Here is a 26,521-nt window from a genome sequence, read left to right on the forward strand (position 1 = left end):
TCACAAATAAAAGAATAAACAAAGACCTTAGTTCACCTCTTTGGAAAGGCCAAACCCTCTGACCTTAAACCAGGCATCCCCAAACTTTTTACACAGGGGGCCAGTTCACTGTCCCTCAGACCGTTGGAGGGCCGCCACATACTGTGCTCCTCTCACTGACCACCAGTGAAAGAGGTGCCCCTTCCTGAAGTGCGGCAGGGGGCCGGATAAATGGCCTCAGGGGGCCGCAGTTTGGGGACGCCTGCCTTAAACCTTAAAAACTGAACAGCTCCATTTGCAGACCTTGCATCTCAAATTCAACGTATCAAAACAAACTATCCAGTAATTCACATGTATGAACCCAGACTTTGAAGAAGTGTTAGAAATCACATGGCATAAACCTCTTGTTACAGATGAGGATGATGAAACTCAGCAGTAGTGTGACTTGTCCGCAGCCATGTAAGTGATTAATGGTAGAAGCCATGTCATTATTATTTCTACCACCCCACTGGTTCTTTTCATTTTGTAAATGCAGGGGTGAGGCCATCACATAACTCTGTATACTTTTCCTTGATAAACCTCTAATCAAAATTTCCTCTTGAAATTTACGCCAAGATTCCTTCCCATTTCCTAGAATTCCTTAAACATTGATTTATTTTATGAAGTTGTAGTAGAATATTCTTCCATGTTCATGCACTGACTTCAAAAAGTTAATTTGAAGATTAGTAAAATACAGACTATAAAATATAGTTCATGACAAAGATACTAGAAATACTCTTAAGTATTGTTTTACAAGCTCAGAAGGTTCTCAGTGTTTTTAATCCTCTACAACAGGTTCCAGTGAATAAAGAAATTCTAAAATTTCTTGAGTTATAAATACTACTCTAACCTTTAACAAAATAGTTGAATAAGTGAAATATGTTTATCATACGTACTTAAAGCTCTAGAATGATCCGGATTCCTTATTCCCTTTGCTCGTAATCTCTGAAGCAGAACTGTTGAGGACAACTGTTTTACAAGATATACTGCCATGGAATAGTTCTGGAAAAAAAAAAAGATGTAGAAAACAAACAACATATGTAAGTAAACGGCATATCTATTTTAAACTCACCTTGATAGGGAAAGAAAACTAATACTTCTTAAAACACCTACTGTGTGTCAAGCACTGTCTTAAGTCTTTTCATGAACAGTAATTCAGTTAATCCTGACCAAAAAGCTGCTGAGATGATCATAACCCTGTTTTTATGGATGAGGAAACTGAAGTATAGAGAAGTAAAAGAACTTGCCCTAATTTTGTGACTTTCAAGTAACAAACCTAGAATTTAAATCCAAGTCTGTCCTGGATTTAATATTACCTATATTACCTATACCTAAAGCTAATGAATTTAAGGCACTTACATGAACGAATACTGCTAAGACTAAGTATAAGCCAAGGCCAATAAGATGTCAAAGTTATAAACCATATTTAGTAGGTAATAGGTATATTTAAAATAGAATCTCTTTTTTTCTTAATTACAAATGAGACGGGCTTCCTAACTTATACCTTTTAACCTTTCTCTAACCTTTCTCTTCAACTACCTCTTGAAGAGATTATATTTGGGCCATTATCACAACAAGCAGAGGGAATATTAAGGAAGGTTTTCAAAGAGAAGCTGCTGGTTTGGCAAATGAACAGATGAATACCCATTACCAGCAGAGGGACTACCCAGAGATGACAGAGGAGAAGCGGGCAGGGCGGGGGGGCAGAATCCAACCAAAAAAAAACCAGTTAATCAACAAGCTAAGACTAAGTGAAGGGAACATGGTAGGATACAAGAAAGAAAAGATGGCTGAGGTTCAACAAGGGTAGGAGAGATCTAAATGAGAAGGACCACTTTCTATTTGGGGCTGGGATCAAGAGGAAGATCCAAAGACTTGAAAAGAAGTAAAAGGAAAAATAATTGCTGCCATCTTGTATTTCATAGCTACACACATTTTTCAAAGCATTCTTAACATATACTGCCTACTTCATTTAAACTTTGCAGAAGGCCTATTAAGACACAGACAGGATAGGTATTTTTCTAAGTGAAGGGCTGATGAAACTGAGGCACAAAAACATTATGCAATCTGCTCATGATTAGGCAACAGAGCAGACACTAGAAACTAAGAGGAAAGGGTGGGACTATTAAGACAAGAAACTTAGTGATCAAGGCCAGTATACCCTACAGTTCTTGCTTTCACATACCCTACTTGCTTTGAACCTCTTAACCTAGGCCAACACACATTCCAATTTTCAGATACTTTTACATTTTGAAAATGCACTCTGCTCTTTTGGCACAAAATATCTTACAATACTCCCTGGAAGATCATATTTTCATTTAAAGTTTGGAAAGCTATCTGTGTTCACAAGCTACACATTTTCTGGGAGGAGGAAAAAGAAGTGTCAAAAAAGCTAATTTACTTTCATTAACAAATGTCACGATATATTAATGAGAAACAAGTAACACTAAAACTTGCCTAAATTTTAGAGCATACAAGATACTAATCTGATATGGCATTGAAAAACTTCTTTTATTTTTTTATTTAAAGACGGTCTAACTATGTCACCTAAGCTGGAGTGTAGTGGTGCAATCTCAGCTCCCTGCAACCTAAACCTCCCAGGTTCAAATTATTCTCCTCCCTCAGCCTCCTAAGTAGCTGAGACTACAGGAGCATACCACCACACCTGGCTAATTTTTGTATATATAATTTTTTAAGTAGAGGGGTTTCACCATGTTGGCCAGGCTGGTCTTGAACTCCTGACTTCAAGTGATCCATGTGCCTCAGTTCCCAAAGTGCTGGGATTACAGCTGTGAGTCACTGGACCAACTGAAAAGCTTCTTTTAGAAAAAAATCTTATTCGTCATTATTACTTACTTGCTTAACCCTTCAAGTATGACAGAAACTGGAAAAATGCTAATTAATAATGTGAAATTATGTATTGACAACTTGAATCTTCAGAACTTGGAATTACCCTACGGCTTTATATAAATATTTAAGGAGAGATCAGGCAGAAATCACAACAAGTTCAGTGAAAAGGTATGTTTACTCTAATTGAAACATGTGACCAAATAGGAAAAAAAAAAAAAAAAAGGCAGCCAAAAGACTGTGGTACTAACAAATGCCACTTGTACTGGTAATATAAAATGAAATTTTACATCATATGAAAGAGGTTCAGCAGCAAAAACAAACAAACAAACAACAACAAAAGAAAAAACCACCAAAGCTTAACAGTGATAGAGTATCTTTTCAAGGTAGACAGTATTTTAACTGTTCCTTCTAATCCTTCAAATACTAACTCCAACTACTGATATTGTTAAATTACACTGACGTTTTTGTCTACTGCTTTTTCAAAAGTCTTAAAACTTCTTTGTCAAGTTCATGAGATGCTTTCTCTATAACTGAAATATACTCTACTCGTCATGTGCCCCTTACACTAATACAAGTTGGTATCCCTTATCCAAAATGCTTGGGACCATAAGTATTTTGGACTCTGATTTTTTTTTTTTCTTTCAGATTTTGGAATATTTGCATTATACTTACCAGTTCAGCATCCCTAATCTGAAAATCTGAAGTCTGAAATGCTCAAACAAGTATCTCCTGTGAGTAGCCTGTTTTGAATTTTAGAGCATCCTGGATTTCAGATTTTCAGATTAGGGATACTCCACATATATCTAAATCATTTCTCTACAAATAATGAGAGTTTAACAAATGCTAAAAGCACTGATTACCCTGAGGAAGGAGAATAAGTTACAATATAACTCACTTATTTCTTTCAGGTACATACTAGCTCTCCTACTTATTTCACTTGACATAGTTGCAACATTTCTCACTGGCAACTAATACACAGTTATCTGCAAAACAGTAAGATATTCTACATTAACTATTCAGAGTATCTTCACAAGCTGAATTAAAACAGTAATCTAAAAACAATCTATTAAGTTATTTTCTGGGCTTTGTAAAAGAATAACGTGAATTTAGCATCTTCCCCAGAAAAAGGTCTTCCAATCTTTGTGGTTTGGAAGCCTTCCAATGTTAGAGTATTTCCCCCTCTCCTCTGTCCTTTTTATCAGTAGCTATATTCCCCTTCCCTCCTACATTTTCAGACTTCTCTCATATTTCACCAAAAACACTCCCTTTCTTCCTTGGTGAGCCATTCTTTTCATACACAAAAACAAAACAAAACATTTTCAAAACTTTCCTCAAAAAGGGAGGAAAACGGAACTCCAAGGTATACTAGAAAGAAAATATTTAAAACCTAATGATGATGTATGAGCTAAAGAAAAAATATAACCCTGAGAGATGTCAAAAAGAATTATAATTCAAAATCCATTTCTAAAAATAACTAGCAAAGAGGAATACAGAAATACATGACTGATAAAATAAGGTTCTACCAAAATTAACCATCATAATAATGTTGTAACAGTAGCAGTATTCTCATTCACATAAGGAGCAAGTCAAATACGTCCACTAGTGCCGGAATTATTTAACACTGTTTTCAAAGTTCTATCTAACAGAACAAGAGATAAACAGCAAAAGTATTAGGGTAATATAATTTGTATGGCATATCTCAAACTCAAAACTGTCAACGCAGAAATACCAATAAATCATCTAAAAGCTGCTGGAACCAACATATGAATTTAGGTATGAAGTAAACATTCAAAAATAACTAGTTTTTAAGTAAAACAATAAATAAATTCTTTGAAAATAGAAAAAAAGATCTATTTCTAATAGCAGTAATAATAACAACCAACATAGGAATTAGAAAAAATATACAGGATTTGTAGGAAACCTATTAAATTGCTGAGGAATATAAAAGAGGATTTGAAAATACAGTTCCTGAATGTATTTATTATATCACTATATTATATATTATTATATATTATATATTATATCACTATATCACTATTACATTAATTATTTCACTATTATATTAAATACTGCAAATAAATAAATTCTCCTTAACTTAATCTATAACTTTAAAGAAATCTCATCCAAATTCTCGGAAAGATGTGCAAGTGGGGTATAGGAGGGAGGAAAAAAAATGTGATAAAGTAATTCTACTTTATCTGGAAGAATGAATGTGAAGAAAAGTAATGAAGGAGAATCAATGTCGTTCCTGCCAGTGTGGCTCTAATAACCACCAATATGCAGATGATTCACTCACACATTTTTTCCCTCTAGCCCAAACGTCTCCTTTGAGCCTATCTGCACCACTGACTATTCAGAATGTCTTACAGGCATTTCAAACTCAAAAGTTTCAAAACTAAATTCATGATTTTCACCATCTAGTCCTCCAATGCCCATTCTTCAAAGTAAGACTAAACAATACACACTTATACTCAGTCTTTTTCCAGTGTTCCCTCTATCTCAATAGCAGTATCATTCACCTAGCTACCCACCCAGAAACCAAGGACTGACTCATTAGTGACATCTCCCTTTCTCTTAGCCCTCGACTTTCAATTCATCACTTAATTCTGCAAATGCCTCTACTTACCTCCATTCCTACTGCCACCACTCTAGGTTCAGATACTATTTCACTAACACTTCTGCAATAGCTGGCTCCTAAGAGATGTCCTTTCTGCACGATTCTGGCCTCTAATTAAACTATTTACCACTCCAAAGAGTGACCTTTTCTAAAAAGAAATAAGGCACTATAAACCTTCTGCTTAGAAAGAGAAAATCCTGGCCTGGCACAGTGGCTCACGCCTGCAATCCCAGCACTTTGGGAGGCTGAGGCAGGTGGATCCCAAGGTCAGGAGTTCAAGACCAGCCTGGCCAAGACGGTAAAATCCTATCTTTACTAAAAATATAAAAATTAGCCAGCCATAGTGGCAGGCCTGTAATCCCAGCTACTCAAGAGGCTAAGACAAGAGAATCTCTTGAACCTGGGGGAGCGGGGGTCGCAGTAAGCAGAGATCACACCCCTGCACTCCAGCCTGGATGACAGAGTGAGACTCTGTCTCCAAAAAAAAGAAAATCCTTAACTTTAACATCACCTACAATGCCCTGCATGGTTTAGCCCTATCTTACCGCTCCACCATATCTCATATACCACTCTTCCCCATTCTCTGTACTCTAGGTGATAGACCGAGACTCCATTTCAAAAAAAAAAAAAAGGCCGGGCTCGGTGGCTCAAGCCTGTAATCCCAGCACTTTGGGAGGCCGAGGCGGGTGGATCACGAGGTCGAGAGATCGAGACCATCCTGGTCAACATGGTGAAACCCCGTCTCTACTAAAAATACAAAAAATTAGCTGGGCATGGTGGCGTGTGCCTGTAATCCCAGCTACTCAGGAGGCTGAGGCAGGAGAATTGCCTGAACCCAGGAGGCGGAGGTTGCGGTGAGCCGAGATCGCACCATTGCACTCCAGCCTGGGTAACAAGAGCGAAACTCCGTCTCAAAAAAAAAAAAAAAAAAAAAAGAAGATCCTTAACTTTAACATTACCTACAATGCCCTGCACGGTTTAGCCCTATCTTACACCTCCACCGCATCTCATATACTGCTCTTTCCCATTCTCTGTACTCTAGTCAGAGTGAATCCCTCTCACGCCTACCACTGGGCTGTTGTGTGTGGGTGGTTTCCTCTGAACCTTTTGTCTATTCTTACCCCTCTCTCAGCTCTTGGCTCAGTCACTACTTCCTCAGGGAAGCTCTCCCTGACTGTTCTCTCATTCAAAGTCCCCTTTGAAACACTGTAAAATTATCATGTGCCTCTTTTTTATAGTACTTATAAGTAAATTCACACTTTTTGTGGGTAACCACTGGACCCCTAGATTGCAGGCCTCATAAAAATGAATTTTTCCTCCCTATGGTAGTGCCAGTTTTGAGTATAGTATATGGCACATGTTAAGCAGTCAATAAATTGCAAATGAATTGGTGGATACATATGAGCTCATATCAAGAAAATTGTCCCAAAAGAGAATGCTAGACTAAGAAACAATACAGAAAACGATCAGAAACACATCCAAGATATGTAGAAATTAAATATGCAACAATGGTGGCTTCAGAATCAACACATTTATGTAGTTAACAGTATTAGAACTGGCTATTTAAAAAGCTAAAGAAAGCAATTTTTACCTCACACCATTTACCTCACATACATTTAATATGAACTAAATATTTAAAGGTAACATGTGAAACCTTAGAAGTGTAGAAGAAAATAAGTAATTCCACAGCTTGGGAAGGGCAGATAGGCAAAACATGATGGAGATGAGGAAAGAGTATATAAAGGAAATAACTGGTTAAGATTTGGCTATACAAAAATTTTAATCTTCTGCATATTAAGTAACAACATTAAAAATAAAAGGCAAACAAACTGGAAACAAATATTTGCAACATGTAACAGAGAGTTAAGTTTTACTATATGAAGCTCTCATAGTAAGAAAAACAGCAACAGAGAAATAAACATGGATAAAGTTGTTAAATGTAAATAATCACAAATGTAAAACATATTCGTTCTAAGTAATAATGAAAAAAATACTAATTAAAGCACAGTGGTGGCATTATTTACCTAATAGAATTGGCAAAGATTTTAAAGAAGATTAAATAAACACAAAGAAAATAAATTTGCACATCTTTGGAGAAGGCAATCTGTCAACGTACACCAAATTTCTTAAAATTCTGGATGCTCTTTGACTTTGCAACGCCACTTCTGAGAATGTACCCTAAGGAAATTATCATATATGCATGCAAAATTATAGCTACTTCAATCAATCAATAAATCAAGTAACGTAATAGTAGGGAACAGGGAAATTTATGGCATACTGACACTGGAATATGATATAGTCACTTAAAATAATGAAGAACGTGATGACACAGGAGACATTTACGATAAATTGTTGAGTAAAAGGGTCAGGTTATAAAACAGTGGATATGGGCTGGGCGCGGTGGCTCAAGCCTGTAATCCCAGCACTTTGGGAGGCCGAGGCGGGTGGATCACGAGGTCTTGGTCAACATGGTGAAACCCCATCTCTACTAAAAATACAAAAAACTGTAAAAATACAAAAAATTAGCTGGGCATGGTGGCGCATGCCTGTAATCCCAGCTACTCAGAAGGCTGAGGCAGGAGAATTGCCTGAAGCCAGGAGGCAGAGGTTGCGGTGAGCCGAGATCGCGCCATTGCACTCCAGCCTGGGTAACAAGAGCGAAACTCAGTGGATATTTCATAATCCCATTTTTCAAATGTAAACATGTTGAAAACTCATTGTGAAACAAAAATAAATCCTTTTGTAGCTCATTTTACGTAATTTACATACAAACTCAGGTAGGCATGGTGATTAACCCCTCCATATAATACGAAAATCTGGTAGATACAAAATTTTACTTACTCTTCCAATTTCTGCAGTCCAAGAAACAACAATGGTGTTTGGTACTGTTGTGGACAGTCGGACAAGTGAGGTGATATTAATTGGTCGGCTGGGTCGCTTTGGTTCCACGCCATTTTTTGTAGGTGGAAGGTAACCCTAAAAATGAAATATAATTTATTTATACTCATTATTTCCACAATCATTTTAACTTATTACTTCTACAATCATTTTAACTTCTATTCCTTAAGAAAACTCCACAAACTACATACTACATTTATGTTTATTATATAACTACATACTACATTTATGTTTATTTTTCCAAACAACTTTATACTCTCCTTACAGTAAACCTGAGAAAAATATTAGTGATGAAAACTGAAAATCTCTTAAATTTTGATTTAAGGATGAATTCATAACAAGCTTAGATAGGTATATGAGTATTTCAAGGGAACCAAAAACAGTCCTCACCCTTATCACCTGTTTAAGACATAGCATTCTTCAAATCTCCATTCTACCATAGGCTTATAAACTCACAAGAACACAACTAAGATTCAGTTGAAAAGGCAACTTCTCCCCAATATCCACGCCAGGTGCAGTGGCTCATGCCTGTAATCCCAGAACTTTGGGAGACTGAGGAGGGTGCATTATAAGGTCAAGAGATGGAGACCATCCTGGCCAACATGGTGAAAATACGTCTCCAATAAAAATACAAAGATTAGCTGGGTGTAGTGCCATGTGTTGTCCCAGCTACTCAGGAGGCTGAGACAGGAGAATCGCTTGGACCCAAGTTAGGGTTCCAACGGGAGCCGAGATGGTGCCACTGCACTCCAGCCTGGTGACAACAGTGAGACTCTGTCTCAAAAAAAAAAAAAACCTGCTCTGTCCGTTTCAGGCCGCTGCTGCGACGGGAGCCACCGCCATGTCTGCGCATCTGCAGTGGATGGTCGTGTGGAACTGCTCATTTCCTCATCAAGAAGAAAAAGCAGACTAACATTAGCTGCTGCCACGTCTGAACATCTGCAGTGGATGGTCGTGCGCAACTACTCGTTTCCTGATCTAGAGGAACAAGCTAACAGGAGCCGCCGCCGTGTCTGCGCATGTGCAGCGGCTGGTCGTGCGGAACTGCTCGTTTCCTGATCTAGAGGAACAAGCGGACTAACAGGAGTCCCCGCCATATCTGTGCATCTGCAGTGGATGTTCGTGCGGAACTGCTCGTTTCCCGATCTAGAGGAACAAGGCAACCAACAGGAGCCGCCGCCATGTCTACGCATGTGCAGCGGCTGGTCGTGCGGAACTGCTCGTTTCCTGTTCTAGAGGAACAAGCGGACTAACAGGAGCCGCCGCCCTTTCTGCGCATCTGCAGTGGATGGTCGTGCGGAACTGCTCGTTTCCCGACCAAGAGGAACAAACAGACCTACAGCACCGAGCCCAGTAACTTGAAGGCCCGCAACTCCTTCCGCTACAACGGGCTGATTCACTGCAAGACTGTGGGCGTGGAGCCGGCAGCCTACGTGCGGACCACCATCAACAAGAATGCTCGCGCCATGCGCCGCAGCATCAGACACATGATCTGCAAGAACAAGTACCGCCCCACCTGCACATGGCAGCCATCTGTAGCGCCAGCGCCATCCTGCGCAGCCAGAAGCCTGTGATGGTGAAGAGGAAGCGGACCCGCCCCACCAAGGGCTCCTGAGCCCCCTGTTCCCAACCCAAAGCAATCGTCAGCTGGCTTTCTCAAAAAAAACAAAACAAAACAAAACAAAGTACAACACTAAAGCTACAACACCCAATTCCAAATCCTATGTCCCCAAAGCTAATATCATAGCTGCTAACTGTACATAGTTGGTACAAGTATTTCACCCAGTCATACGAATATATATCCAAAATAAATGTTTTCTTAAGGAAAAACTATGATTTAACAACAGCTGTGATGACTAACTTGATAGTTACGTTGGCAAGGCATTAAAAAAATAAGCTTTTAGGACTTACTGGAAGGCTGCAAGGTTTTGTATTCACTTTCACACAAAGATTGGGTGGGAAGTGATCTTCTTGTGGACAACTAGTTTCTGATAAACAAAACCTAAACAATAAAGACAAGTTTAATTTCCTTTATTAAAAGATGACTTCATTAGTATTTTTGTTCAACAGATAAATTTAAATGGTAAATTTAAAAACCAAAAGGGAGAAGTATAAAAACTGGACTTTTTAACAAATTAATAAGCATTATGTAAATAGGCTTAAAATAAATAATTCTGTCAATGTAGAGTTGTGGCAATCATGACTGTCACCCTGTAGTTGTCTTCGTGATACTGCCAATTATTTGGTTAAGCATGTTCTGAGAAGCACTAGCTTCTTCAGAGATTAACAGAGGTTAAAAGAAAAAAAAGTCTCATTAAATAAAATTAAGAAATTCTGAATCAAAACAATTAAGCTTCCTTAATACAGAACTTTTCAGAGCTTTTAATAGGCTAATAAGCATTATAAATAAGCATTCCTCTCTTGAGGAAGAGCCAGCACCTGTATGCAGTATTTTCCAAATTTATTTGCCTATGAAACACTCTTGGTTCTTAGCAGAAAATACTGAGAATGCTTTTAAAAGTCCATCCCCGGCCAGGCGCGGTGGCTCACACCTATAATCCCAGCACTTTGGGAGGCTGAGGCGGGTGAATCACGAGGTCAAGAGATCAATACCATCCTGGTCAACGTGGTGAAACCCCATCTCTACTGAAAAATACAAAAAAAAATTAGCTGGGCATGGTGGCGCACACCTGTAGTCCCAGCTACTCGGGAGGCTGAGGCAGAAGAATTATTTGAACCCAGGAGGTGGAGGCTGCGGTGAACTGAGATTGTACCATTGCACTCCACCCTGTGTAACGAGAGTGAAACTCCATCTCAAAAAAAAAAAAAAAAAGTCCAACCCCAGTACCGGTAAGCCAAGGTACTCCTTATTTTTTAAGAACTGAAGATACTGAATATTATTTGTGGTATATCCACATGAATTTATAATACTATTTTAGAAACATAAAAATATTTATAAATTAAATGCACAATCTTTTGGAAATACCAGGGATAGGTATATAATTTGTAAATTCTCAGTCTATTCACTCTTATTTTTTGCTATTTAAGGCATTTATTCTTTATTAGTACCTATTCTCAATATACACTTAAGGCTCATTGCACTGTTACAGAATGCTCATAGCACCTTTGAGTTATACAGTAGGGAGAACCCTATCTCTGAATTCTGTGAAATATTCCTCATGTGCAAATAACTCCTCTCAACACCTGCTGGCCATGAAATCTGAGTTAAGGGATAATGCACACATAAAAGAGACAATTTTATGTAAACTATTATGAGCACATATATGTTCATTTTTATAGGAAAACCATCCACAGCTTCTATCAAATTCTCAAAGGGACCAGGGATCCATAAAAAAGTTAAGATTTACCGATCTACAATGATTTTCTAGAAGTATACTTAGCAAACAGATGTCAAAACTCACAGGACCATCCCTAACCCCAGCAGAACTTTCCATTACAGGCTAATTCTTTATGCTGCAACAGTTAAGAAGATGTGACAGAAGATCACTGCATTAAATAATTATTCCAACGCAATGACCAATTTAAAACATGGACCCTGGCTGCCTGAACCTTTTCCTATAGGAAAAGAATAATGTAAATGATAAGTCAGGACCTATTCAACTAATCTAAATCGCTCTAATGAAGTGAAGAGAAAAAAGAAAAAAAGGAATAGCAGAAAGCTTCTGTGAAGTGGTTCATGGGGCAGACAGGAGGGAGTAGAGTGGGGAGGCGCAACATAAATGAAAACAAACCTGGTAACAGAAAATCTGAGTCCTAATTTTCGACTATTTATTTTCATCCTTTAGATAAACATTAATAATTAGGATAGCTGATAGGCATACACTCCTAACTTAAATAATACACTACAGCTGCAGACCTAGCAACAAGGGGTAGGGAGAGAGATGAACTATTTTATTAAAACACAAAGAACCACCTAACAATTAATTACCAAATATAACACAAGATGGTTCTTCTCCCCGCCCCCTGCCCCCAGGTCCTGGAGATAAATTTGAATTAAAAATAGCAGTCATCAAAATTCCCTTGGAATCTGAGTTAGATAGCTGATCTATCTAAACAACTTTGCTTTAAAATGTGGACCACACCTGTTGCTGATTTAAAGAATGTATGTATATTAATATAAAACACTTAGTAACTAGATCGTTTATTCTAGAGCTATGGTTTTTAAACTCTATTTAAGTCTTGGGACCCTGTCTTCAAGTGAAAACTAACCCAGAGTCAAACATGCAAAACAGATAAAAGATAAAAGCAGACCCACTTTGGTTCAGACTGTGTATGCATTTAGGAGAGAGGGAGAGGGAGAAGGGGTGGATGATAGAAGAGTGGGAGAGCCCCTAAGGATGGCTCCACGCAACAAGTTTGAAAACCACTGATTTAAAGGATAATGTCAAATTATCAGTAGAAGCAAAATGTAAACTGTTGAGGCAGGAAGTAAAGACAACTACAGCAATATGTAATTAACTATGGAGACATCTTATTTTTGTCCTTTAATTTATTCAGTCATTATCACAATCTGCCCGACACACAAAATAGATCTTTTATACAGAATCAACTTTGCAGTGCCTTCCAAAACAGAAACTTAGATTATCACTAGCTTACTGGGGTAAGGTCCAGTCATACTGTTTTATGGTATAAAAGCTATTAAGTACAGTCATATCTTTTTTAGAATCTTCAACTCAATTTTCAACTTCAACTCTGTTTTCTCATTGTTTTTACGTTATTATTTCAAAGCCTAGGTGAGAGGTTTTCACATGGTTCCATGAAGTGCTGGACAGGTGTTTCAGATCTCCTTTTTAACCTCCTAGTGTATTTATAATTTGTACATACAACTTAGTATCTGATTATTGAGACAAGGCTATCTGCTTGATTTAGCCTCCCCACAATTATAGGGAAAACAGTTTACTGAGGAAAACAACTGTGTTATATTTTCTCTTCCACTCCTATTGCAACAGTGTGGGACATTTAGGTTGGGAAACTGAATAATAAAAGCATAATATGATGGTTTATAAGCATGGTTTATATAAGGGAGATACAAATATACAAGGGAGATATATAAGGAAGACACGTAATACAAAATATTTCTTAGATATTCTAAGATAAATGAATGGATTAAGAAAAGAAACTGAGTAAGGGGGCTATGAATCCACGTTGAAAAATTTCTCATTAGTCTTTGAAAATATCAAGAGATGCTTCAAATGGATTTGAAATTAGAGCATATTTAAGTTAATTATTTAAAATACAGAACAAAACAAATTAGAATATTTTGGTGTTTGTTAGCCCATGGGATACTGTAGACTTAAGTACTAATTCCTTATCCACAGTACTTTGCCTCTTATGGAGATAAGGCCCGTGATTTCATAACACTTGATACATACTGTAAAATATCATGAGCTGAAACTTCTCAACCAACTGAGGGCAATCAAATATGGCTAGATATATAGTACATGACTCACTGTTATATTAAAATTTAATTGGGGGGTAGGCAGGCAGGTGGGAGAAAAAATTCAAATTGTATGACAATTAGGGTATCTCATAACAGGAGAATGTTTTCCCTCACCCAAATATCTAAACCTAATAATTTCAATACACTTACTGAAAAATCCGGTAGATTTCCTTTTAAGCTTTTTAAGGAATATTATCTTAAAAATTTTTTTTTTCCGTCTCCCTTTCCCGATAAAGAATATTATCTTTTAAACTTTGAATATATTCTATAGTCGGCACTGTACCTTAACTGGACCTGTACTGTGAAGTCACATTTGGTCCCAGAAATATCCCTAGAACAGACAGAGTAAGAATTACAATTACTTTTAAAGTATTCACATGAAAGTACATTTAAAGACAGTCCAGAAAAGTTTTTCAAATTATCATAAATGTAACTGTTCTTAGAGTAACTAGCACACTGTATTTTCATTACTAATATTTGCATCATGGAAATACTAACTCACCAATCACTGTTTTTAAAAATCATTTATTATAGACTACTGAATTCAAAGGTCAAACTGCAAGTTACACGTGACGACAACTTACATGGAACTGCTGATTTGCTGCACTTGCTGTGGTGTCAAGGCAAATGCAAAACAGGTTTCTCGAAAGCGCTGACTGTTGTCTGATGCTAAAGAAGACAAGAATACTTTCAATTACCTTTAAATTTGCCAGTAAAGACAACAGCAAAAAAACACACTCACATGTCTTTAATTAACTGGTGTATATTCTAGAGTTTAGATAACAAGGCAATTAAAGCACTGAAAAATAAGAAATACACTAATTGTAATATAACAAACAGTAACAGAAACAAAAATGGCTAATTCCAGAATAACTTATCAGATTCAAATTCAGAAATACATAATCAAAGAAAATCTAATAAAAATTTATCTACTCATGTAAACATTTGCATCTAAAGAGAACAGCTGTATAAAAATATACTAATTTTACTTAAAATAGAATGACATAAACCCATTTAGAGAGATATGGTTTCTGGAAGAAAGAACAAACATAACTGTCTTGAGATCTGCACAAGTGAGATATTGACTTATAAGGTAAATTAAGAATTTTATCATCTCCTGTTTAACTCCACCATGCAAGTGTTATACAATAAATATCACATATAATTTTTCTCCTAATCTCAGATGAGTTGAGTTCAAAATTTGCTTATTGTCACAACTCAAAGAAGGAAAGAGTTGTAAAAAAAAAGAGGATTAAGAGAGGAAAGAAGGGAGGGGAAGAGAAGTGGGAAGAAAGAAAAAGGCATGCAAGCAGGTGGGTAAGCACAGTCAGACCAGGGCAGGGGTTCTTGAAGTATACCCTCATGAGCAACAATAGTTCCATTAGACTTTTTTTTTTTTTTTTTTTTAAAGAGACAGGGTCTTGCTATGTTGCCCAGGCTGGAGTACAGTGGCAACATTAAAGCTCAGCACAAACTCAAACCCCTGGGCTCAAAGTGATCTTCCTGCCCCAGCCTTCTGAGTAGGTAGGATTACAGGTACGTTATCACCACATCCATTGGCTTTTAATACATGTTAGATACATTTTTAAAAAAACAGTGGTTAATACCCCTTTTGCTCACTAATGAGTTCTCAGTGGTTGGCACAAAGAAGCACTGAATACTATTTATTTATTGAATGAGTAAAGGAGTACAAAAATTTAATAAATACCAGATTAAGCTGTTTATACTACTTTTCCAGGGCAATTTTCTAGAACAAAATGATCACTGAGACTTATTATTAAGAAACTCCCGGCCTCTGGGCCACTTAAGGCCTGTGCTGAGTAAGCAGCTGAAGTTGGCTGTTTCAATCTCTTGCTTAAACTGAGTTTGATCATACTTGCAAGGAACACTTTCTTTACAACTACCAACCAAATTGCAGTTATGTCATGTCAAAAAGTCGATATGAACGTTATCATTAAGAGAAAGAAAAGAAAGGAGCAATGTTGATCTAGAATTCCATTGCAACATAAGATTATCTTTTAAAGGCTAGATTTGCTTTCTGCTTTATGTGTTCTGGGATGGTTTTTTCTTAAAGAATTTATCTTCAAGGAGTAGTCACTAACAGAAAAAGTTGTCTTAATTGTGAAGCATCAACCTGGCAATGTCAGTAACTAGGGCCCAGAATGTAGACAAACAGCAAATATTTTCCTCTGTCAGGCAACGCAAGTAACTAACTCCTTTGCTTCTCAGAGGATATATCTCTATCAAGATTTTAGTCCAGTAGACTTAGCCTAGTTTAAATCTTTGGCTCCATTTTTAAAAAGTGCTAAAATAATTTCTCAAGTCCAAAAATTCTTATTACTCTCTAGGCAAAATTTCAGATGCATTTTAGAATATATGACTATAGTAAGTTTGGGATATATATAGATTTAGAAAAAGAAGATACAACTTAAAAAATGAGGCTATTTTTTATGTCACAAATAAAAATCAGGTTTCTTACTTAATAACAGCCCCTACACTTCCATCTCCTTTTCTATAGACATTGTAATGCTCATGGGGTTACTACTATTTATCTATCTTTCACACTCTGGTTTTGGGGCTTGATTGGTTACAAATGCCAGTGAGGTCTTTATAGTTTTGGTTTTAAATAAAACTATCTAAAAACCTTTCTGAAAGTGAAGTAAGCTACCATTAGCCCTTTCAGAAAAATTCTGGACAAAAAGAATTGCAGAATCCTCATAATAAAAGGAGTCGTAGAAAATCATCCAGAACAATGACCTCCAATGTTGGGGGTACGCATCTCCATGGATACAAAAGACAATCCACAGGGGTACAGAAAAAAGTATCTATCTGCAAAACTGAAGTTTTATAAGGATGAGATTTTTACATAAAACCTAAAATCTAATTTATAAAAAACTAAAATGTTATATAAAATCTTGATCTCTCTAAACTTTTACTTTTCCTAGAAGTTTAAAAATTTAACAAATAATAAGTATACACACTAATGGCATACACAGTGATGTTTTGATACATACAGTATATAGTGATCAGATCAAGGGAATTAGCATATACATCATCCAAAATGTTTATCATTTCTTTGTACTGGGAATGTCCTATATGTTTTATAACATATATGAGAGCACAATAGTTTATGTATAAACTATATAGACAGTAGTATAAGTACTTTGCTAAGAGGCACTTACGATCAAATAAGTTCGCAGATCATTGATCTAGAGAGTTCAACCTTCCTTTCAACCTTTCCATTCATTCTCTGTTTGAACCCTTTTACACATGTGGGAGATGTGGCCTTTACTTTGTCAGGCAGAAGATGGCTTGGTGATGAACAGTTTAATTCTAAGAAAGCTCGCAGCCCAATAGAGGAGAAGCAGAATGTTGTAGAAAGGGATGAGATTACACAGACCCAGATTCCAAACCGGTTTTACCACTTATGTGTCATGTGATCTTGGGTATTCATTCACTCTGAATCTCGTTCTTCCAATATGTAAACACACAAACATTATACACACCCTCATATGGTTATTTTGAAGAATGTAAATGAAGTAACACTGAAAACAACCAACAATTTCTTTTTCTTCTCACTTGCCTCTTTATCACTATATTCAGTCAAAATATATGAAGCTGTAACTTCCACCCACTGATGCCACACAGCACTGAACTAATCTCACCATCCAGTGACAGCCATTCTTCAAGTATCTGAAGAGACTTAATATGCCCCTCCCTTCCCACTGACTCTTCCCACTGTATTTCAGTAAAGATTTCAAAATTACTCACTGTCTGAATCTTCCTCCTCCAGATGTGCCCTAGATTGTTAACACCCTTATTAAAGTGATAGAACTGGCTGGGCGTGGTGGCTCACGCCTGTAATCCTAGCACTTTGGGAGGTCAAGGCGGACAGATCACGTAAGGTCAAAAGTTTGAGACCAGCCTGGCCAACATGGTGAAACCCCATTTCTAACAAAAAAAAAAAAAAAAATTACCTGGGTGTGGTGGCATGCACCTATAATCCCAGCTACCTGGGAGGCTGAGGCAGGAGACTCGCTTGTATTTGGGAGGCGAAGGTTACAGTGAGCTGAGTTCACTCCAGGCTGGGCAACAAGAGCAAAACTCCGTCTCAAAACAATAGTAATAAATAAAGTGATGGAATTGGACAGCACTGTCATAGCATATATTATTTGTTCAAAATATGTGTTACCCTTCTGCACTGGCCTATCCCAATGGGAAGATAATATCCAGGGCAATGGACATTATCCTTGGCCAAAGAAATAGAAGTGGAAGTGTACTACTTCCAAGCAGTTCTTTAAGAGCAACCCTATGGTTTTACTATCTTTCTTTCCCCTCTGCCTTGATCAACAGAGCAAACAGAACATATAGCAAAGCCACAATCTGTAGCTAGTAAGTAACGTTAAGTGGGAAAGCAGCTTTATTTCTGTGGTTGTTTCTTTTTTAGAGAAACAGGGTCTGCTCTGTTGCCCATGCTAGAGTACAGTGGCATGATCATAGCTCACTACAGCCTCAAACTCCTGTGCTCAAGCAGTCCTCCTGCCTCACTCTCTAGAGTAGCTGGCACTACAATAGTGTGTGCCACCATGTTCGGCTAATTTATTTATTTTTTATTCTGTAGAGATGAGGTCTTGCTATGTTGCCCAGGCTGAACTGGAACGCCTGGCCTCAAGAATCCTCCTACCTTGGCCTCCCAAAGTCCTGGGATTACATGCCCAAATCTTCTTTGGTTGTATCTAATAGCTGATAGCTGAGATCTAAGGTTGCTTGTAAATTGACCGATATATTATTCCAGATGTGATGTCAGTATGATGTTATTTTTATTATGTACGTTCTCATATTGTTAACCCATACAATAATCATGAAGACAATGTTATCAGACCATTTTTAGATGAAGAAATTCAGGTTCAGAGTAATTACTAACTTGTCAGGGCTTCGAATTTGTAAGTAGAAGAATCAGAAATGGAACTCGACCTGCACATCTCCAGTCTCAAAGTCTGTGTTCCTCTCGTAACAAGTTAATTAGCTCTCTTGATCTGGGCGCTGTACTTATACCAGTGCAGCCTAGCATTACACTGGATCACAGAAAATCGGAAAGGAATTATCTATTATCCTCTTATCATTAATTGCTTATCACTTTTATCTATTTCCTTCCAGTCATTCTTCTGTCAAACTATAGATAGAATATGAAAGTTTTCTCCCTTATAACATTTTCAACTGCAGTCTCTATTACCATTTTTAATTATTGTATTCTGTCAGGGGACATATGAACATTTTAATTACTCACCTTTATTTCTAATTTTTCACTATTTGAAACAACTCTGTGAATATCTTTGGGTTTAAAGGTTTGTTTTTTGGAAGAGAGGGCAGGTTATCATTTTCTCTAGATCAATTCCCAGAAGTGAGATTTCAGGGTCAAAAAGTATGAAGATTTTTATGAATCCTGGCATATCACAAGAGTGCTTTTCAAATGGTTGTTTTATATATAAGACCATCAGCAATGTATGCATCTAATAATTACACTCTACTCTGCCTAGCATGGGAGTTGCTGCTAATTTAATGAATGGATCCTGGTGAGTAGTTTAATTCACATCTAAAATATTTCTGTGTTTTTTTATTTGTTGAACTCCCCATTTAGCTAATTGTCCAATCTTGTCCTATGCCTTTAATATATTTGCATAATAGTTTCATATACAAGAATATTAAAACCTTAGAAATTTGCTACAAATATTTCCTCCAGTAGGCTATTTTTAAAAATTCATTTGGGCTACATTTTTTAGATGACATAGAAGACTTTTATGTGGTCTAATCTAGCATCTCCTTTTAAATTCTCCTGCTAATTCTAAACTTAGCTGTTTCTTTGCTTAAATTCAATAAATATACAATTAATTTTTTTGTCTTGTTTCTCTGTAATTATTTAATCTATCTGGAATTTATTTTGGTCCGTATTTTAAAAATCTAAATTTCAGTACTCTATATTGCTTACAGTTACATTAATACCATTTGTTAAATAAACTTTCCCTTTCCTATGGATATGTGTGCTTCTTTTATCTTATATTAAATCCTTATGTCCTGTCATTCTGGGCCTTTCCAATGATCGTTTTTATCCTGGTGCTGGTACTTATAGCTCCATTATGCTTTATTATCTTAACAGTTAGGGTTTTCTCTATCCGTTTTTTTCAGAACTTTAACAAAGACTCAAATATTTATTTATCTAGATGAATTTCCAAATCTTTTCATTACGATTTTTAAAGTGCAAAAGTATTTTGAGTAGAATTAAAATAAACCTATGAATTTATTTTGAGAGCTGATATATCTACATCTTTAACCTTCCTGTCTTGGACTACTGCGCTTGTGTATATTTATTCATATCTTCAAGGTTTTATTTCTATCATAGATTAGTTACATTGTTCCCATTAATGTCATTCTTATGCAAAATATCTACCAATAGAAGAATGATTAAATAAACAATCATAGAATACTCTAAAACCAAAGAAAGAATGAAGATGATTTCTATGTGTTGGTATGGGAGTGATCTCTCTAAGATATATCAGTAAGTGACAGCTACTTTTGTTTACAGAAAGGAGGAATACATAAAGCTACTGGCTTAAGAAAAAAAAAGAAAGAAAAGAAAATCAGAAAGATAAATTGAAATTAATTAAACATGATTACTTATGAGAGACAGAGAATGGGATAAGAAATAGGAAGAATTTTAACATAATTTTCTAGTTAATTTTTACTTTTAAATCAAATTCAAAAGATAAAATTAAGCAAAAATGAGTATTTCTAACTTTCTAGTATTTATGATATTTTGAATGGACTCTCATTTTGGTTGTTATTCAAAGTGGTTATTACAGAATAGCCAATTCCTTAGGATTTGCAGATAAACTTTCCATTAACCACAAGTAAGAAAAATTTTATCTTCCTTTCTAACATTTATACCTCTAGTTCTAATTCATGTCTTATTATATAGGCCAGAACTTTAAAAAGAATGTCTGTACGTCTTCCAGGATTACTTCTTTGCCCTAAAATTTAATGTGCCTTTAACACTGTACTTTTTAAACTATCACCTGCAAAGTTGCTTCAAAATGGCATTCTTGGGAGTTTAGTCCCCAGTGGGAATAATTCTGAGGCACATCCATTATTAGAAACTACATCTAGGATTTTTTCTTTTTTCTTTCTTTTTTTTTGGTCTTTTCCTTTCTTTCCCCTCCCTTTCTTCCTTCCCTCCCGGATTCTTTCTTTTTTCCTTTTTCTCTGTCTCTGTCTCTCTCTTTCACTCTCTCTTTGGTCTTGAACTCCCGAACTCAGAAAATCCACCTGCCTTGCCTTCCCAAAGTGCTGGGAGTACAGGTATAAGCCACCACACCCAGCCTAGGATTTTTTTTTTTTTTAATTTAACTAATAAAGACCCAGCAACTACACTTCTAGTTATTTACCCAAAAGACTTGAAATCATGATGTCAAACAGATGTCTGCACTCCCATGTTAATTGCAGCACTATTAAAAATACCAAGTATGGAATCAGCCTAAGTGTTCATCAACAGATGAACTGATATAGAAAATGTGGTGTTAAATAAATATATATATACACACACGCACGTAACAGAAAAGTATTCAGCCTTTAAAAAGGTAGAAATTCTGTCATTTGTGACAATCATGAATGGAATTAGAGAATATTATGCTAAGTGAAATTAGCCAAATACAGAAAGACAAATACCACATGCTCTCACTTACATGTGGAATCTAAAACAATCAAACTCATAGAAACAAAGAGTAGAATGGTGGTTACTAGAGGCTGTGGTTACCTAATACAGTTAGAAGATGGGAGAAATAATTTTTTTTTAAAGATCTCATTGCACAGTGAATGTAACATTTCAAAATTGCTAACAGTTAATTTCAAATGTTCTCATCACCTAAAAAATGTAAAATATTTGTGGAAATTGATATATTAATTAGCTTGATATACATTAATTTATTCATTTCACATGGTATTCAAAGATCATAACATCATTCTGTGCCCCATAAATATATACACCTATAATTTTTCAATAAATATTAAGCTATTTCTGTTGACTTATAATGTTAAAAATACTTCATTTCTTTTTTAAAAAATTATTAATGGGCATTTAATTTTATAAAACCTTTTAAAGTTTCTATTTAAACTCCAAATAAGCTAATGGACTCTTGGAGTCAGAATTCCAGGTGCTTACCCCAGTTCCGTCATTCAGTAATTATGTGACCTTGAGCAAAATGACCTTTCCATGCTTCAGTTTCTTCATCTAGGTAATTTAACCCTGGAGAAACCTTAGAATTATTTTGATAACTAAATAAATTAAAATCTAAAAGCACTTATAACAGTGCCTACCTAACCCAAAGTAAGCAATCAATAAATGTTAGCTATTATTAAATCTGATGAATTTTTTTTTTAAAGAACAGTCAAATATACTTTATTTTATTCTAATACAGGGCTATAGATTTCCTCAATGTACAGTATTTATATTTACTCTATAAGCACTAGGACTGCTTCATCTGGATACTCAAAGTTGACAGCTCATAATTTTAATATTACAGTTATATTGTAGAGTTTTCATTCTTTTTTAAAAAAAATTATACATTAGGTTCTGGGGTACATATGCAGAATGCACAGGTTTGTTAAATAGGTATACACATGCCATGGTGGTTTGCTGCACACATCAACCCGTCATCTACATTAGGTATTTCTCCTTATGCTATCCCTTCCCTTGCCCCTCATCCCCTGACAGGCCCTAGTGTGTGATGTTCCCCACCCTGTGTCCATGTGTTCTCATTGTTCAACTCCCACTATGAGTGAGAACATGCAGTGTCTGGTTTTCTGTTCTTGCATTAGTTTGCTGAGAATGACGCTTTCCAGCTTCAACCACGTCCCTGCAAAGGACATGAAACCATCCTTTTTTATGGCTGCATAGTATTCCATGGTGTAAATGTGCCACATTTTCTTTATCCAGTCTAACACTGATGGGCATTTGGGTTGGTTCCAAGTCTTTGCTATTGTGAACAGTGCCAAATTGAACATACGTGTGCATGTGTCTTTATAGTAGAATAATTTATAATCCTTTGGGTACATACCCAGTAATGGGATTGCTGGATCAAATGGTATTTCTTGAACTCCCAACCTCAGGTCGCCCGCTTTGGCCTCCAAAGTGCTTGGATTACAGGCGTGAGCCACTACACCCAGCCTTCCAATGGTTATTTCTAGTTCTAGATCCTTGAGGAATTGCCACACTGTCTTCCACAATGGTTGAACTGATTTACACTCCCACCAACACTGTAAAAGTGTTCCTATTTCTCCACATCCTCTCCAGCATCTGATGTTTCCTGACTTTTTAATGATCACCATCCTAACTGGAGAGAGATGGTATCTCACTGTGGCTTTGATTTGCATTTCTCTAATGACTAGTGATGATGAGCTTTTTTTAATGTTTGTTGGCACATAAATATCTTCTTTTGAGAAGTGTCTGTTCATATCCTTCGTCCACTTTTAATGGGGTTGTTTTTCTCTTGTAAATTTGTTTAAGTTCTTTGTAGAATCTGGATATTAGCCCTTTGTCAGATGAACAGATTGCAAAAATATTCTCCCATTCTTTAGGTTGCCTGTTCACTCTGATGATAGTTTCTTTTGCTGTGCCGAAGCTGTTTACTTTAATTAGATCCCATTTGTCAATTTTGGCTTTTGTTGCCGTTGCTTTTGGTGTTTTGGTCATGTAGACAGCGAGCCAAATCAGGAGTAAACTGCCATTCACAATTGCTACAAGGAGAATAAAATAACCAGGAACACAACTTACAAGGGATATGAAGGATCTCTTCAAGAAGAACTACAAACCACTGCTCAAGGAAATAAGAGAGGACACAAACAAATGGAAAAACATTCCATGCTCATGGATAGGAAGAATCAATATCATGAAAACGGCTATACTGCCCAAAGTAGTTTATAGATTCAATGCAATCCTCATCAAGCTACCACTGACTTACTTCACAGAATTAGAAAAAAGTACTTTAAATTTCATAGGGAACCAAAAAAGAGCCCACATAGCCAAGACAGTCCCAAGAAAAAAAAGAACAAAGCTGGAGGCATCAGGCTACTTGACTTTACACTACAAGGTTACAGTAACCAAAACAGCATGGTACTAGTACCAAAACAGATACATAGACCAATGAAACAGAACAGAGGCCTCAGAAATAACACCACACATCTACAACCATCTGATCTTTGACAAACATGACAAAAACACACAATGAGGAAAGGATTTCCTATTTAATAAATGGTGCTGGGAAAACTGGCAAACCATATGCAGAAAAAATTGGACCCCTTCCTTACACCTTATACAAAAATTAACTCAAGATGGATTAAAGACTTAAATGTAAGACCTAAAACCGTAAAAACCCTAGAAGAAAACCTAGGCAATATCATTCAGGACATAGGCATGGCCAAAGATTTCATGACTAAATATCTTTCTTAATACTGAAACACTTAAGAATTCTGAATAGAGGATATATCTCTATTTTAGTCCAGTAGCTTTGGCCTCATTTAAATCCTATTATTCCTTCAATATTGTGATAAATTCTACCAATTATTTAATTTATTTATTTATTTATTTTGAGATGGAGTGTCAGTCTTGTTGCCCAGGCTGTAGTGCAATGGCACAATCTTGGCTCACCACCACCTCTGCCTCCCAGGTTCAAACAATTCTCCTGCCTCAGCCTCCCAAGTAGCTAGGATTACAGGCATGTGCCACCATGCCCAGCTAATTTTCTATTTTTAGTAGAAACCAGGTTTCTCCATGTTGGTCAGGCTGGTCTTGAACTCCCGACCTCCGGTGATCCGCCCACCTTGGCCTCTCAAAGTGCTGGGATTACAGGTGTGAGCCACCACACCTGGCCTACCAGTTAACACTTTAAGGAACACAACTATATTCAAAAAGTGAAATTGAATGATAGCTTTTTTTTTTAAGTGTTACCTTTGTTTCTTTATATTTCTCGTTGACATGTTTACTTTTCAAAAACTGAGAATATTCTGTAGTATACAGAAATTGATTATTCCTCCAAAAAAGTTCTGATGAATTTACCAGCAAATGTATCAAACCCAGAAACTTTTTTTAAAAAAGTAGTTCTTTGATAATATCCCAAATTATCCGCATATTACATTTTATACATTATTTTTACTGCATATACATTAAAATAAACATATGAGTATTTACTGTATTTGGAAACTTCATTGAGGTTTCTGAAATTTATTAGCATAACTGTGTTAATATATGTCTCCTAATATTTATATACATATATTCCTTCTATGTGATTTAAAACTACTTTCTATGGTTAATTTTGTTTAATCAGATCTGGAAGAAGCTTACGTATTTTGCCTCTTTCAGGAACCTTTTACTTTTTAGGTTTATTTATTAATCCCATCTTTTTTCCTATTTTCTTTTCTTAAAAAATATTTTTTAAATTTTTGTGGGTACACAGGTGTATATATTTATGGGGTATGAGAGATGTTTTGATACAGGCATGCAATGTGTAATAATCTTTTTTTTTCTAGTTTCATATGATGAAATATTGCTTTTCTCCCTTCAAAATGAACATAGCTTTTTTATTTTCAATTACAAAAAATATGCAAGACTCACTGTCAAAAAAAATTAAAACGCAAGACTACAAAATAAAAGTCTACCCCATAATCTGGCTGCTTCCCCACAGGAAGAAAACCTCTGAACAATATGAAAAAATTTGGTATACAACTATAGGGACTCATAAGCATACATAAATCTGTGTCTGTGTCTGTGTCTGTGTGTGTGTGTAAGTAAATACAATTATTTTGCAATCTGCTTTTTCATTAAGATTTTAAGTTTTCAGTTTTGCGCGGTGGCAGTATTGTAGCCAATGAGGTTTATCCAAGGCACGATTACTGCTAACTGAAAACTTTTCCCAATACCCTGCCATGACGACTTGAAATATAGTCAGCACTGGCAATTTTTGACAGTCTCTACGGAGACTGGGGAAAAAAAGATTTTAAGTTTTGAGAACATGCTTTCGTTTCAACATATACATAAATTCTCTAACCCACTTCAACGTCTGTAAAGTATCCACTACACATATACAATTCTAATTTTATCCTTAATATATTTTTCCTCCTACTTCCAGTTTTCTTAAATTTTATACTAAATCTTGGTTCTTCATCTTTTTAAATGACAAAAGCATGCAGTGTTTCTTTCTTTTGGCTTCTCATTAATGCCTTATTCTCATAATCTATTTTTTTAAATGTCATTTTAAAAATCTTTGTTTTAGCATACAGTAATAACTTTTAAAGTTTCTGCTGTTTTGAATTAGGTATATTTATGGTCAAATATATATATATATATATATATATATATATATATATATAAAGCTTTATAAATATTGCAGACACTTGAACAATAACTGTGCCAGGTGCAGTAGCTTCGGTCTATCAACCAGTGCTTTGAATGGCTGAGGCAGAAGGATCACTTGAGGCCAGGAGTTTGAGGTCAGCCCAGGCAACATAGTGAGACCTTGTCTCTACAAAAAATAACTTTAAAAAAATCAGCCAGTCATGGTGGTTGAGTGCCCATAGTCCTAGCTTCTTAGCAGGGTGAGGTAGGAAGGACTGCTTGGGCCCCATAGTTCAAG

The 26,521-nt window shown here is 36.2% G+C and overlaps 1 protein-coding gene, 1 non-coding gene and 1 pseudogene across 2 annotated transcripts in view; 2 read left to right on the top strand and 1 right to left on the bottom strand.

Moving 5' to 3' along the window:
* PIAS1 (protein inhibitor of activated STAT 1) overlaps positions 1-26,521 on the bottom strand; it is a 139,919-nt gene that overhangs the window by 36,860 nt on the left and 76,538 nt on the right. The window contains exons 3-7 of the mRNA XM_003929692.4: positions 14,429-14,513; positions 14,128-14,175; positions 10,295-10,385; positions 8,327-8,461; positions 915-1,020 (exon numbers count right to left, since the gene is read on the bottom strand). Coding sequence (XP_003929741.1) covers positions 915-1,020; positions 8,327-8,461; positions 10,295-10,385; positions 14,128-14,175; positions 14,429-14,513 — 465 coding nt within the window. The remainder of the gene's footprint in view (positions 1-914; positions 1,021-8,326; positions 8,462-10,294; positions 10,386-14,127; positions 14,176-14,428; positions 14,514-26,521) is intronic.
* On the top strand, positions 9,332-10,007 carry LOC120363923 (large ribosomal subunit protein eL28 pseudogene; annotated as a pseudogene).
* LOC120364044 (U4 spliceosomal RNA) lies at positions 25,728-25,868 on the top strand. The gene has a single exon (XR_005579402.2). It is a non-coding gene; the product is annotated as a U4 spliceosomal RNA (small nuclear RNA).

The sequence above is a fragment of the Saimiri boliviensis genome, chromosome 2, assembly GCF_048565385.1.
Source record: "Saimiri boliviensis isolate mSaiBol1 chromosome 2, mSaiBol1.pri, whole genome shotgun sequence".
NCBI lineage: Eukaryota > Metazoa > Chordata > Mammalia > Primates > Cebidae > Saimiri > Saimiri boliviensis.